At 33.5% G+C, this 15,014-nt stretch overlaps 1 protein-coding gene across 9 annotated transcripts in view; it reads right to left on the bottom strand.

The window, feature by feature from the left end:
- Positions 1 to 15,014, bottom strand: part of SENP6 (SUMO specific peptidase 6) — a 133,056-nt gene that overhangs the window by 28,156 nt on the left and 89,886 nt on the right. For all 9 annotated transcript variants that reach the window (XM_043890382.1, XM_043890383.1, XM_043890384.1 and 6 more), the window contains 7 exons: positions 10,177 to 10,412; positions 7,397 to 7,567; positions 6,644 to 6,677; positions 5,806 to 6,000; positions 4,635 to 4,861; positions 3,176 to 3,285; positions 2,945 to 3,061 (listed from right to left, as the gene is read on the bottom strand). In XM_043890382.1, the coding sequence (XP_043746317.1) occupies positions 2,945 to 3,061; positions 3,176 to 3,285; positions 4,635 to 4,861; positions 5,806 to 6,000; positions 6,644 to 6,677; positions 7,397 to 7,567; positions 10,177 to 10,412 (1,090 nt within the window). The remainder of the gene's footprint in view (positions 1 to 2,944; positions 3,062 to 3,175; positions 3,286 to 4,634; positions 4,862 to 5,805; positions 6,001 to 6,643; positions 6,678 to 7,396; positions 7,568 to 10,176; positions 10,413 to 15,014) is intronic.

Here is a 15,014-nt window from a genome sequence, read left to right as displayed (position 1 = left end):
CGCAGAGGCTGTGTACGAGGGCTGGAACTTGTTCACATTCTCTTGTATAACAGTTATTTTGGGGGATTTTTTTTTTTTTTTAATAAAGCAGCCATCCTACTTAATGGGTGTGAGGAGACCTCACTGTGGTTTTGATGTTCATTTCTCTGATGATTAATAACATTGAAGATCTTTTCATATGCTTTGTTGGGTATTTTTATGAAATAATATCCTTTAATTTGGTTATAAAGAACTTTGAACTTGTCCTTGAATATGTATGAGGTTTCAAAAGAATCTACATATGCAAATGTAGGCATTTAAAATCTAGGACAGTTTCTCTTGCCAGCAAATCTATATTTTAAAATTACCTCTCAAATACCTTCAGAATCTATTGTCTCCTTACTCGTCGTCTCTCTCTCAAAATCTACTCTGCAGGGTTTGTCTTCTTATAGCTCTTTTTCTCATTCTATACCCCTCACTGTGTAATTTCATCCATTCTCCTAATTAAACTACTATCTGTAAAGCCTTCTATCTCTATGTGTCTCTAGGTCAGAACTCAACTGACCTCTATAATCATATATACAATTGTTTATTGACACTCTCCCTTTTGTCATATCAAGTTCGGTTAGTGGCAAAATCATTTGGACATCTTACTAGTAAGAAAACTAGGAGTTATTTGACATCTATTTATTTATCTTCTTAATATGCAGTCGATCAGTCCAGGACTTCTGCTAAACAACTCTATCCCTTAAGACATTTCATTATTTCTTCTTTCATTCTTCTTCACTGCAACTAAAATGCCTTAACTAGGCTTCTTCTATCACCTTAATTAAATTTCCTTCAATCATCTCTCATCTAGACATTCATAATGAACCTGCTTGTCAAAATGACCTTAAGGAAACAATTATATGTCACTTTTCTGATCAAAATCTTTCATTGTGAATAATAATGCTGTCTTTTCCCAAAGTGTGGGCTACAATCCTGGGCTATAAAAATCAATACAGTGGCTTTTGACAACCAGTTTTTTAAAAAAATATACATTTGAATAAACAAAATATATTGGAGAGCACTAGACAAACTGAACGTTGTTTTGTTTCACAGACACACTCATCTTACATCAGAAAGCAGTAAACACATACAGTTTATACACACACAAACACACTACACATACATGCTATGTATGTGTATTCCAGATCATGACATAGGCCCTTCGAGGAAAGCTTCTTGATTCCTCATTTCTCAATCCCCAAAGAGAATGACGCTTTCTTTTTCTGCTATGTTTGTACCATGTTAATGCTTCTGTCAATACTTTAATTCCTTATTTGTATTCCCTATAAAATCATGAACTTCTAACACAGTGTGTATGTGTATTCAGTCATTCAGTCATCTCTGACTCATTGAGACTCCATGGACTGTAGCCCACCAGGCTCCTTAGTCCATGGAATCTTCTAGGCAAGAATACTGGAGTGGGTTGCTATTTCCTTCTTCAGGGGATCTTGCTGACTCAGGGATCGTACCAGGGTCTCCTGCACTCAGGCAGATTCTTTACCATCTGAGCCATCAAGGAAGCCCCAAACACACTAACAATAACAATGTAATAAGCTATTATTTATGATCACTTTGCATGTGATATTTTTTCTAGCACTTGAAATGTACATCTTAATTCTCATGATTCTTTCAGATATTATTCCCATTTAAAAAATTCATTAATTTTGAGGATAATTACTTGACAATACTGTGATGGTTTTTGCCACACATCAACATGAATTTGCCATGGGTATACATGTTTCCCCCACATCCTGAACCTCCCTCACACATTCCTCCCCACCTTATCCCTCTAGATTGTCACAGAGCACCAGCTTTGGGTGCCCACCTTCATGCATCAAACTCACACTGGACATCTGTTTTACACAGAGTAATGTATACGTTTCAATGCTATTCTCTCAAATCATCCCACCCTCTCCTTTTTCCACTGAGTTCAAATGTCTGTTCTTTACGTCTGTGTCTCCTTTGCTGCCCTGCATGTAGAATCACCCATTGGTGCCATCTTTCTAAATCCCATGTATATGCATTAATATACAGTATTCGTCTCTTTCTGCCCTGCAGATAGATTCATCAGATTCCATACATATGCATTAAATATATGGTATTTGTTTTTCTCCTTCTGACTGACTTCACTCTGTATAATAAATAGACTCTAGGTTCATCCACTTCATTAGAACTGACTCAAATGCATTCCTTCTTATAGCTGAGTAATATTCCATGGTGTATATGTACAAGCATTTCTTTATCCATTCATCTGCTGATTGCATTCATCTAGGTTGCTTCTGTGTCCTAGCTATTGTAAATAGTGCTGCAATGAACACTGGGTCTGAGAATGAAAGCGCAGTGTCTCTTTCAATTCTGGTTTCTTCAGGGTATATGCCCAGCACTGGGACTGCTGGGTCATATAGCAGTTTTAGTCCCAGTTTTTTAAGGAATCTCCACCTTCTTCTCCATAGTGGCTGTACCAGTTTGCAATCCCACAAACAGTGTAAGAGGGTTCCCTTTCCTCCATACCATCTCCAGCACTACCATTCAACATAGTTTTGGAAGTCCTAGCCACAGCAATTAGATAAAAAAAAGAAATACAAGGAATCCAGACTGGAAAAGGAGAAGTAAAACCCTCACTGCAGATGACATGATCCTCTACATAGGAAAGCCTAGAGAAGCCATCAGAAATTACCAAAGCTAGTCAATGAATACAGTAAAGTCACAGGATATAAAATTAATATACAGAAACCCCTTGCATTCCTATTATTCTCATTTTTAAAATGAAGAAACACATACAGAGACATTACTTTCCAAATGTCACACAGTAAGTGGCATTGATGGAATTCAAAATACAATTCTGAGTCTAGAAAACAAACATATACATTATGATGTGTTAAAAATTTGCTGAAAGGCTAGGAGAAAATTAACTTACTTCAAATAAAAGTCTATAATAACATCATTTAAAAATTCTCCTTCACTTAGACAATGCAGGTCCTCATTAGTAACGGAGATGCCTCCCTTAGCTGGAGGTGGTGGATATACTATCAATCTGTAACAAAATTTTAAAAAATAAGCAAACAGAACAAAAATAGGTCTGTATAACACTGAAATGTAATAACACAGAAGAAATTTAAGTGTTGCAAATGTAAAGGAATTCTCTCACTTTTCTACAGGACCCATGAAGATGGTATGGCTCTCTCCAGTTTCTTCCTCATCATCAAAAAATTGGAATTCTTGTTTGTTTTTAAGTTGTATTTTAGATTCAAGGGCCACCTGGTAAGGAAAATTAAATTACCAGTTCATAAAATCAATTTGAAAAAATTTCAACAGAAAGATAAAGGCAAGAATGATTTTCAATTAAAAAGGATTAAAAATAAGAAACAGGCAAAGCTAGGGTCCACTTTCTCTTTATCTGTAGCTTCTAGAACAATGATACTTCCGGTTTTTGTAACTGGTTTTCTGGTATCTTAGACGTCTAAGATCTCTACCATCCATATTAAATTAGATTATGTTAGTAAAATCCAAAGAACAGATAGTGGTTTTTTCTCCTACAAGTGGAGGCCTACCTAAGTTCAGTGCCTAGGAAATCCATGGGGTATGGGAGCAGAGGCTCAGGGAACACAGTCCATTGAGCTTCAGTCCTCCAGAATCAAGGCGTCCTTAAAGAAAGAGCCTTCCATTGAAATCTGAGTCCATCACAGCTGCCTTATGGCTCCGCTGCTCTTTTCTTCCTCTGGAATTATTTCCTGTAGCCAATTCTGCAAAAGAAGGGGAATGGTTCCCCTTCCTCCTTCTGTTCTTTTCTTCAACCCACTAACTGTGTGAATAGTTCTTTTCTGGTGAAGTCTTGATCAACTTCACCAATATTATGCCTTGGATAGACCTATTTCCAAATTTGTAGGCAGGCTGCAACTTTTAAGTATTTCTAATAAATTGTAAACAAATTGTCAGCAAACTCCAGTTGCTGTGGTAGGAGACAAATTTCAAGTACATAAGTTGTATTTTTACTGATTAACCTATATTGTACACTATAGTAGTATTGTGGCCTTTGATTCAGGTGGCTTCAGAGTTACCTACTACACAATCAATTATTCTAGAATCAGTTATTCTAGAATTGGTGAGTCAGAATCAAAAGGTTTATATTCTTCCTTTCCAAGTTTTCAACCATGTATGCACATATTACACATAAAAGTACAATACATCAGGGACCAAAATGCCTTTATTTGTATTGAAACCAATGTCACCAATAGGAATCACTAGCAAATTTAAGAACTAGAATACCAGTCACTTTGAATGTAGCACTGTATGTATATGTATGCTGGGGGGGTCGGGGGAGGGGGGAGAAAAAGGGACGAGAGAAAAAGAAAAGGAGACAAAAAGTAAAGACAAGAACAGAATGTGGAAAGAAACTAAAATACTTCTGAGACTTGCAGCAAATACTCTTTGTGTCATAAATCACCCACCACCATTAATGTTTTGACACCATATAGTTTACAAATTACATATAAAGGCAAATAATTCTGAAATGGAAATAAAAAGAGCTAACTCCAAACAAGCAATATGATAATAAAACACATTTCCCTTTAAAGTTACCATTTAAAATTACATTAAAAAATAATTACATTTTTAATTTTGTTTTCTTTTTGCACACAACTTCCTTTGATGCTCTCTTCATAGGTTCTTGTACAGGCAACAAGTCTGCTATTGGCTTCATCAAAGGGAATTTTCACAAAAAAATTTGACACATTATTCTTTATACCAATGTCAGTAATAATATTTTCAAATAGCATATTTGCCTGAGGATCAAGGCCATTTTGAAAAATTAGAATTATGTATTGTTCTTCCAAATCTGAAAAGAAATCAATATAATTATAAGTCTAAAAGAAAAAAATAAATAGATACTAAAATAAAAAGTAACTAGTTATTTCCAAGAACATCACCAGAAATCCTGGTATAAATGTTCAAACAGTGTTTGGCATACAGCGGATATATAATAAATACCAAAATAACGACCAATAATACTGTCACCTAACAATGTCACCTAAGTTAATTGAGAAAGGAACCAGAACACATTACCCTAGCAGCAGCTCTAGAATGAATCTATTCATACATGTAATTAATTTATTTCACCTAATAGGATCCAAATATATTGAGTTTTAAACATACCATCAGTCAATACTGCTGTTAAACACATATAAACTGCCATGTAAATTGGCAGTAACTCCAGATTTAACTGTAAAAACCAATATTCACTAATGTGCCAACTTTTGCAGCTTTCATAGTTATTTATCACTTACTTATCATTAAGCTGAAGGAGCAATTACTGAGAAATATTTTACAACTAGTCACGCTATGCCACAAATGTTAGGGGAAAGGGAAACAAACAAACTGGAGAACCACATTGATTTATTGTAGAAAATGAAGACCTGTTAATGAACTTTCAAACTTCCTATTTAGGCTAAGTTTTAAAGGTTGCAATTTGATGGCTAATTTATAGTTACAACTTCTATCAGTACATTAAAACAAAACAAAAAACCTCATTTTCCTCAGATTATATACAGTATTAAATAAAGACTATATATATTTTGGGGTTTCAACCCATTTTGAAAACTTTCCAAATGGCAAAACCTGGGTTTAATCTTCAGAACTTCCATCTTCTATAAAATGAGGGAAGTAACATCTTATAATGTCATTATCAAGACTGTAGCTAGTACAAACATATCCAAGGTATCTATCAATATCAACTCACAGTCTGCTAACCAATGTATTGTACATTTGCTCTACATAACTTACTTGTTAACTTATTTACTCCTTTACAGTCATTCCAAACTTTATCCTCCATGTTCATCTGCAGTTGCATGCTCAGCTTCTGATAAACTGCCGGTGTAGTCTGAAGAAACACTATTGGTAATTTTCGGACATTACACCATTCACATTTTGTTAGATCAGAGGTATTTAAAGTAATCCCTACAGGATCATTTTCTGGTTCTGGAGAAAAATAAATGGAAATGGAAAAGGGATCAATTCTTAAGAGGGCAAAACCATGAAGGAGGAAACTAAGGAATTACGATTTTAAAGTACATATTTATTATGAAAAACTGAAAGTGAGAGTGTTAGTTGCTCAGTTGTGTCCCACTCTGAAACGTCATGGACTGTAGCCTGCCACACTAACATGTCCAAGGATTTTCCAGGCAAGAATAGTGGAGTGGGTACCCATTCCATTCCCTTCTCCAAGGGATCTTCTTGACTCAGGGATCGAACCTAGGTCTCCTGCATTGCAGGCAGATTCTTTACTATCTGAGCCATAAGGGAAGCCCCCACATATTTACTATATTCTGTACATGGTAACTCTAGTGGGAAAATGAAGAAAAATCTTTGATCTTAAAGAAGTATCTAAATATATTTTTTCCCAGATGGAAAGAGAATTCTAATGAAGAATACTTAAAAACTTAAACATAGCTTCTGGGATGTTATAGTATGAAAATTCCACTCTTTAAGGTATAATGCCCTTTGTTACGATACATATAATAACTAATTATCTTAGTGAATTCTAAAAATAACATTTTTTATTCCAGTAAAGTGTTTTAGTGTTAACAAAGCTTAGTGAGCAGTAGGACATAAAACAGCTTACCTTCTAGCTGTATCTTGATAGAATCTAAACAAAACTAAAAATAAGATAAATTAGTAACAATCATAGATTTTTGCGGAAGATTTTGCTACAGAGACCCTAAACGACATGCTTTTGGGACTTAGCCTACAGAAGATTAAGGAGATTATGTTACAATCTTAAATAGAAAATATACATTTGAATTGGACTGGTGCTAGGAGAATAAGAATGAGACAGGTATGATAGGTAAGATAAAGGGACTAAAGAAAGTTCTTTGGGTTCTCTGGACACTGAACTAGTTCAAAAGCACAATGCCTCTTGGGCGGCCACCGAAGTCCAATAATCTATTTCTAGGAGTCACTATGTCACAAGACATTTTTCTGCAGACCCCAAAGCTTCTGAATTCTTCTCTCATAAATTTCCTCAAAATACTGTTTTCATGCATTGGGCTGGCATGAGAATAAAACGGTAACACACTGGAGTGAATTCCAACTCAGTGAAAATAAACATTTCCCTATAATAATTATGCACAACTTTGAATATTGTTAAAATTTAAAAAAAATTTTATTGGAATACATATGACAAAGTTTTTACCCACTAACTTTTATGGTGAGTAGCTATTTACAAGTGTCTATATATTCCTAAAGCAACTTTAAATCTTGAAATAATTGTAATATTCTATTAAATATTTTAACTTATAAATTTTAAAATACATTAGTCTTAGCCACGAAATTCTGAATCTTACAATTGGTAGTAAAGAGTATAGTGTGTACTTACAATTACAGGTTCTATTAATAGTCGGAAGAGTGTTCCTACTCGTATACTTCGACAGTTTAAAACTACGGTATCAGAGGAGCTTTGGCAGCTTAAAGATACAGGATCAACTAAAGTGTCTTGAGAAATCACTTTGCGACGTTTTAGAGGTGTGGTGATAATAGAATTACCAAACTGAAAAAGGAAAACAATTTTCACTTAGTAAGTTATTAAAACAAGACTGCAAACTAAGTAGACATAGCGAAGAAGACCCAACAGAAGAAATGTAATTATCAAAACATAAAATTGATTTTACTTCAACAGTGTTAGATGAGTAAGTATTTATTAATTTTACAACAGTAACACTAAACTCTTCCTGTTTCATCTTGCTACTTTACCTAGTTATTAGGTGAAACTCCAGTAACAGCCCAGCAGTGAGAAACGGTACTTTAGGAATCAGACAGCCTGGGTTCAAAACACTGTTTTACTACCTTTCAATGATCTGATCTTGTAAAACTTAATAAAAATTTTGGTTTCCTAAACTAAAATGTAACAATATTTACTCAAATTAGCTAATGTATATAAGCAGCTTAGCATTGTGCTTCATGCATGGTAAAATGCTGGATAACAGTTATCTAGTAAGAGTGGTAGCAGTTGCTGTATTTGGATTAAATTAGCAGCTCTTTAGAAAACTGGTAATTTAGGAAAATGGTTATTTACATTATAAAATGATGCTTCTTTATATATTAAAAAGTATTAAATGACTTTATCTGTTAAAATAAGATTTCAGTCATTCCCAAATGCAAATTAATCATAATATAAAAGTGTCTTTGTAAGTACATATTTAAATTAAATGTAATTAAAAGTAAAGATGTTAAAATCCTTATCATCAAAAAAATAAAACAGGATCTTCATTAAAATGAATATTTTCCCAGGTTATGAACAGATATCTATCAGAGAGGTTTAAAAACTTTTTTTAGCTTTAGAATTATTTCTTCAAACGAGATGTTATTTAGCTCAATAGTAAGTTAGGTAATTTCCAGCAATCTAACACTTAAAAATATATTTTATTTTTTTGTACCTTACATAAAAACTCTTATTTATACCCTTTACTCATTTTTCTATAGTTGCTTCTATTTCTTGATTTTTAAGAAATCAAAACTATGTAAAGGACCAACTTATAACTCTGTCACATATTTCACTATTTTTTCCCATTTGCATTACCTATTAAATTCTGTGGATGGTGCTGTGGTTCACTGTATTGTACTTTCCATTGAAACAAATATATTCATCTCTTCATTTATTACTTTTGCTTGTGCTGAAATGTTTGGAAAGGCATTTCCTAAAATTACACTAAAAGTATCAACCTATATTTTTTCTATTATTATAGTTACTTTTGGTTTTCCATTTCTTACTGATCCCATCTTAACAATCAAATATGTATGTTTCCATATTTTAATCTACAACTTTCCATATTCCTGACATATGTACATACAACTTTTAAACATACAAATTTATTTTGTAGGTTCTTTATACAAAAATAAGAAAATATGCACATAATTTCTGCGTCTTGGTATTCTCACAAAACAGTGCCATGTAGAAAATCCTATGCCACTGATACAGCTCCTATTTTCATTGACAATGGCTGTGTAATAGTCCACGGTACATATATACTATAGTTTCTTCAGTAATTTCTGTGAAAGTGAAAGTGAAGTCGCTCAGTCCTGTCCAACTCTTTGCGACCCCGTGGACTGTAGCCTACCAGGCTCCTCCCTCCATGGGATTCTCCAGGCAAGAATACTGGAGTGGGTTGCCATTTCCTTCTCCAGGGGATCTTCCCAACCCAGGGATCGAACCCAGGTCTCCCACATTGTAGGCAGACACTTTAACCCCTGAACCACCAGCAAAGCCCCTATGTAATTTCTATATCACAATCATTAAAATGATTGTTTGCTAATAATTATATTTATACATATAATCAAAGCACTAGAGGTTAAAGATTCCTTTGAGTCTAGGGAATGAATTACTTGGTCATTTAGTATACATTTAAAATATTTTAGTAGATGCTTTTACTCTTTTTTCCAAAAGGCCACAACTTACTTTTCATCAGCATATAAGGAAAGTACCCTTTACCTTGGATTTTTGCCAATATATATGTTAACTGATTTTGCATCAATTGTGAAAGTTTGTTAAGTATATGGTTATATTTAATTTTCTTTGACATGTACTTTTCCTATAAAGAATTTATTTATTTATTATTTATTTATTATCTGAATTTCTCTTCTTTTGGTCTATTCCTATCTTTTTAAAATGTTCTTTTTCTTTCTAACTCTTAATTAAAAGTTCTTGGTTTATTATAGACATCAGCATAGTTTACCTGTATTACAAATATTCCTTTCTAGACCTATTATTGACATAATTCCTTTTGTCATCTGAATATTTTAAAAACTTTACAGTAAAACATAAAATATACTAAAACAATATTATGCTATTAATAAAATATACCCAAGTTAAAATGACCTCTGTCTACTAGATTATACAAATATATGTGTTTTACACTTACATTTTGCTCACTAAAGGTTGATGATGTTTCTTTTTGTTCAATTTTTTACACTTTAAGCCTTTAATTAAAATATATTTTTATGTATGCTTTAATGTTCTTTCAATAATCTTCCCAGTGTCATTTTAAGTTCTACTTAATGAATAATTCATTTTTTCCTATTGACACCACCAAATTATCCTCCCCCAAATATTTACATATCAAAGGAGAAATCTGAATAAATGTTAATAAATGTGAAAAGTACCTGGTCTTTCATTCTTGCTTTTCTTGGCAATGTAACTGTATTTAATTCTGAATCTGCTGGAATGCTTCTTAGTTCATGCTCTATTCTACAAGTGTTTTCATTTAGTGCTGCTTCTACTTTTTCAGTGGATGGTGCTGGGGAAGAACATGCTGAATCAGCAGGTTGAGGAGAGACGCTTTCTCTTCTGTTAGTCCTGTCATTGTCATCATCATCATCATCATCACTGGACAAAATGACTATAAAGAAAGTGTTAAGTACTTCAGGTATTTCATTCTTGTCAGTTAAAAATGTTAAGTACATGACAAAAGTTGGAAATATACAAAATCTGCTTTAGATCTCCTCCTGATCTGAGATTAATAAAAATGAAGATACAATCCATTCTATCTGATGAAAATTTAAATTTGTAGAGCAATTAGAAATAACATTTTTAAAATAACATACAAATGTAAAATTAGTTCTACAATTCATCACAATCACCCACACAGAAACATACACAAGTTACAACAAAAATTGCATGTTTATCATTAGGTCTACTTCAGAGTTCCAGAAAGTCTTAAGTATGAAGAGAATCTGCAAACAAATTATTCATAAAATAGCATGCATTTTAAAAGTCTGTAAGACTGTATGTGATCAAATAATTTTTATCTCACACAAGAAATCACTAATATCACTACTAGTCTTTGGGAGAACCTGAACCAGTGCCTGAAAGTGAAAGTCACTCAGTAGTGTCTGATTCTTTGTGATCCCATGGACTATTCAGTTCATGGAAGTCTCTAGGCAAGAATACTGGAGTGGGTAGTCTTTCCCTTCTCCAGGGGATCTTCCGAACCCAGGGACTGAACCCAGGTCTCCTGCATTGCAGGTGAATTTTTTACCAGCTGAGCCACAATTATTGGACCAATGCCTAATATGCAGTAAATCTTGTTGAGTAAATGATCATGGGTAAGACATTACATGAAGGTAATTTGCTCTTATACCATGTACTTATCATTGAATCTTTTCAAACTCCTCTCTATATCAGATTCTGCAGAGCCAGCATACTTCACTTGAGTCAAAATCCTAACTCATTACTCTGGTTCACAGATGTATGTAATTTGGACCCAGGCTACTTTCTCATACTGCTTCATTTTTTTCCTCTTTCTGTTTCACCAACACCAGCTTGTTTCTATCTGACTGTAATTCTCCTAACACTTTTGCACTTTTGTCATCAAATAATTGGTTTAAATACCACTTTTTGATTAACTACCCAATCTAAAGTAAGCACACAGATACTTTGTTTATTCACATCAACTGATTTAAATTTCTGTTGTCTTTTGCTGTGGATGTACACTCACTCATTTGTCTCTCCCCACTAAAATAAAGTATAAAGAACAAGAATATTGCCTTGTTTACTGCTATATTCCCAGCATCCAAAATACTATGTGGTAAAGAAAGTCATGTGTTGAAGACTGTAAAAACGTGTAGCAACAAATCTGTTTTCCCCTATCATATATCATACACATAAATGCTTAGTTATTATTTGAGTCATATAACAAGTCCCAGAGAGGGATCACCCCCAGCATCATACCATTCATCTTTTTAATTTTGCTATCCAGTCTCAAAACAAATGCTAAAGTTGTTTTTCAGAAATGATATTTTATTAACAGAAAATAAAACAGGCCAGATTATAAGGCCCAAGACCCTAGTTTTCAAGTCATTTACACACACTTGAAAGTTAGGGTCTTGCCACTCACTAGTCATTTGCCTCAGTTTCTCCTCTGTGATACAGGGGACAACAAAGTCTTAGGAACAAATGATTTAATATGCAAAAGATTTATTAACATAGTACCTGATGTATAAAAGCTTTAGAAAAATTCATGAACTGCTTATATTGTTTATGAAGAAGCACACAGAAGCACATATTCAACAGTTAGCCTAGGTTCAATCTATAGTCATTTTTTTGTGCCTCAGGAACATTAAAACTTCTGTATCTGCTCTATCAAAAACTTATTTTAAAGCCCCAATGCTGCAACAGATAGAACTATACTACATAGTTCTTGTTTTATTAAAGTAAATGAGGGTTGTGCTCAATGTCACCGTAATTACAAAGCAAATAGGGAGAGAGTATGTAAAGATAATAATAAAGAGCTGTTCTTATAACTGCTTTAATTCTCTACAAAACATGGAATATATTCTACATAAGTATATACCTAAGATTCTGCATCAGAGTCTGCTATGAACTAAATTCTGTCCCTTTAAAATCCATACTGAAGCCCTAATCCCCAATGTGGCTTTTTGTGGAAACAGGGCCTACAGAGAGATAATAAAGGTTGCATGGTCTTAAAGGTGAAGCTTTCATCTGATAGGACTGGTGTCACAGGAAAAAGAGATGCCAGAGATCTCTCTCCTTCTCTGTGCAAGCAAAAAGGAAGGGCATGCAAAGACAGAGCAAGAAGGTGGCTGTCTGCAAGCCTGCAAGAGAGGCCTCCACCAGATGGCAACTTAATCCTGATGGCAACTTAATCTTGGACTTTCAGCATCCAGAACTGCAAGAGAATAAATTTAAGCCCACTCAGTCTGTGGTATTCTGTCATGGCAACCTAAGCAGACTAATACAGGTCTTTGCATTTACATTCCAAACTTGTTCCCATAGAAATCAGGCTATCTTCTTTCTCATCTCATTCCAGGCAGTGTTCAAAAGTTTCTTTATCAAGTAACTTTTCCACCTACCTATCGAAAATTCTATGATCTAAAACTGCAAGCTTCTTCACTGTGACACTTGTCACTCTCTATTTCCCAGAATTGCTTCATTTTTCTACACAGAATTTATCACTACTTGAGACGTTGTACATTTTATTTGTTATTTGACCACCAAGGACAGGGCAAAAGCTTCATAATAATAAATCATTTTAATAAGAACACAAATTTAAGAACGATAAAGTATATAAACAAAAGAGACTTTGAAACCAGGAAAATCATAAAAAAAAAAAATCTAAACTCCAACAGCCCATATGTACATAACAATGAGAAGCCTCAAGCGTAGATTGCCTCATTTACAGAATAGGGTTGCATTAGTAACTACTTCACAGGATTGTAAAAACCAAACTAAACTGGTTAGTACATAAACTTTTATCACAAAGCAGGACCAACAAGCATGTAATAAATATCTTAAAACAGAAAACATTTTTTCCATATATGTTACTGAGAAATATGGTTTTTAATTCTTCTGGAGGGAAGGGAAACAAATTTATGCTTTATGGTTTTAATTCATAGTTGATATGATTCTAGGTTAAGCTATAGATAGCAAACTGCTTAAGGTACCTCAAAACCACATAGATTCACTTCGTTTTTGTTACTTACCAACTCAGTCTTACTAACTTCCAGTTCCCCTCATCCTGGAAATCTCAGCATGCTGAGTCATGCCATCATTCCAAGATGGAAGTCTGGTTCAGAATAATATCCACTAATTGCCTGATAAGTGATAGAGTTCTATTGATATCTTATGTTAAAATTTTACATAACAACCTCACCATTAGGAAAGAGTCAAATGACATTAACATATTTAATATTGCATTGGTATAACACTAAAATGTATCATAAAATATTCATATTCAATATAGACATTCTCATAACATCATAACACAGTGTTGGCTTGACAGCTATCATACAGAAATTCCTTTACAAATCAAGCTCTTTTGGAAAATAACCTACTATACTGGTATAGGTTAAGGTTTCTCACATTGAATTAAAATAGGACTTGATATATTTTTGAGGTTGAAAAACTTCTTGATTTTATCCCTTTTATAAGGTGGAGCTTTTCTCTCTGTGAGAGAGTAGGCGGTTATCATTATGAACTAATTATGATATATTTAACATATTTCAATACATAGTAGTCATGGTTCTTTTTGTGGCCCAAGCAGATTCAGTCTTGGTCACTGAGAGGAGCCGTTTCATTTTAGCTATGTGCTTCTGACATGACCATAGTTGTTTGTGACTGTTTCCACGCTTCCTGATACAACTCAATGATTGAGATTTATCTTACACATTTGTGTTCCAGATCCAGAGTCAGCCATTTCTCTGAAGAGCTCTGATTATTTTTAGTGGAAAATGGTATTCAGAAACACAGATATGGGATACGGGAACTAAAGTTGTTTTTATACAAAGTTTGCTTACTGTTTCCAGGCATATTTTATGGGTAAAGCTAAGAAATATTTTCTATTCAATAGAAAATATTGATATATAATAAGATCCAGTATTATCTCCAATTCAAATACGAAGTTAGTTATTTTTACTTCTTTGGTTTTGCTTTTGTATTCCTTTTCTCCAAGGTTTTTGGAGACAGTAATATAATTGCTGGCTTGTTTTATCAATATGTACTTAAAAACAGCAATATTATTATTAATAAAATTACTGAATCCAGTTAGGATTTCTCTGGAGTTTTGTTTAAACATTAAGGATGTACAGCCACAATATTATTTTAATTTAAATTAATTTGAGATAATTCTGTGAGTTCAAGCCACCAACAAGGTATATAAATTCTCCTACCCATCACAAATAAAGAGTAGCATACTATAAACTCTGATCTGTACCTTGCTTTATTCATTTGATAAAATAGCTTAAAAATCATTCTATACAATATTAAGTTTTCCCCCCTTTATAGCTACCTAAAGTTTATTCAATCAGTCTATGACTGTTTCCAATCTTATGCTATTTATTACAAAAAGGACTGCATTTCATATACATACACATGTGTACATGTGACTAAAGACAGGAAAAGGATTTAGAGGAGGAACAATAGTAGTAAGGGAATGAATTTTCACAGTCCTTTCTTTTGTCAAATGCTTTATTGAGCTATACTA

This window comes from Cervus elaphus, chromosome 28 (genome assembly GCF_910594005.1).
Source record: "Cervus elaphus chromosome 28, mCerEla1.1, whole genome shotgun sequence".
In the NCBI taxonomy this organism is placed as follows: Eukaryota; Metazoa; Chordata; class Mammalia; order Artiodactyla; family Cervidae; genus Cervus; species Cervus elaphus.
The sequence above is the reverse complement of the archived record's forward strand: the minus strand, read 5'-3'. Positions and strand labels throughout refer to the sequence as shown.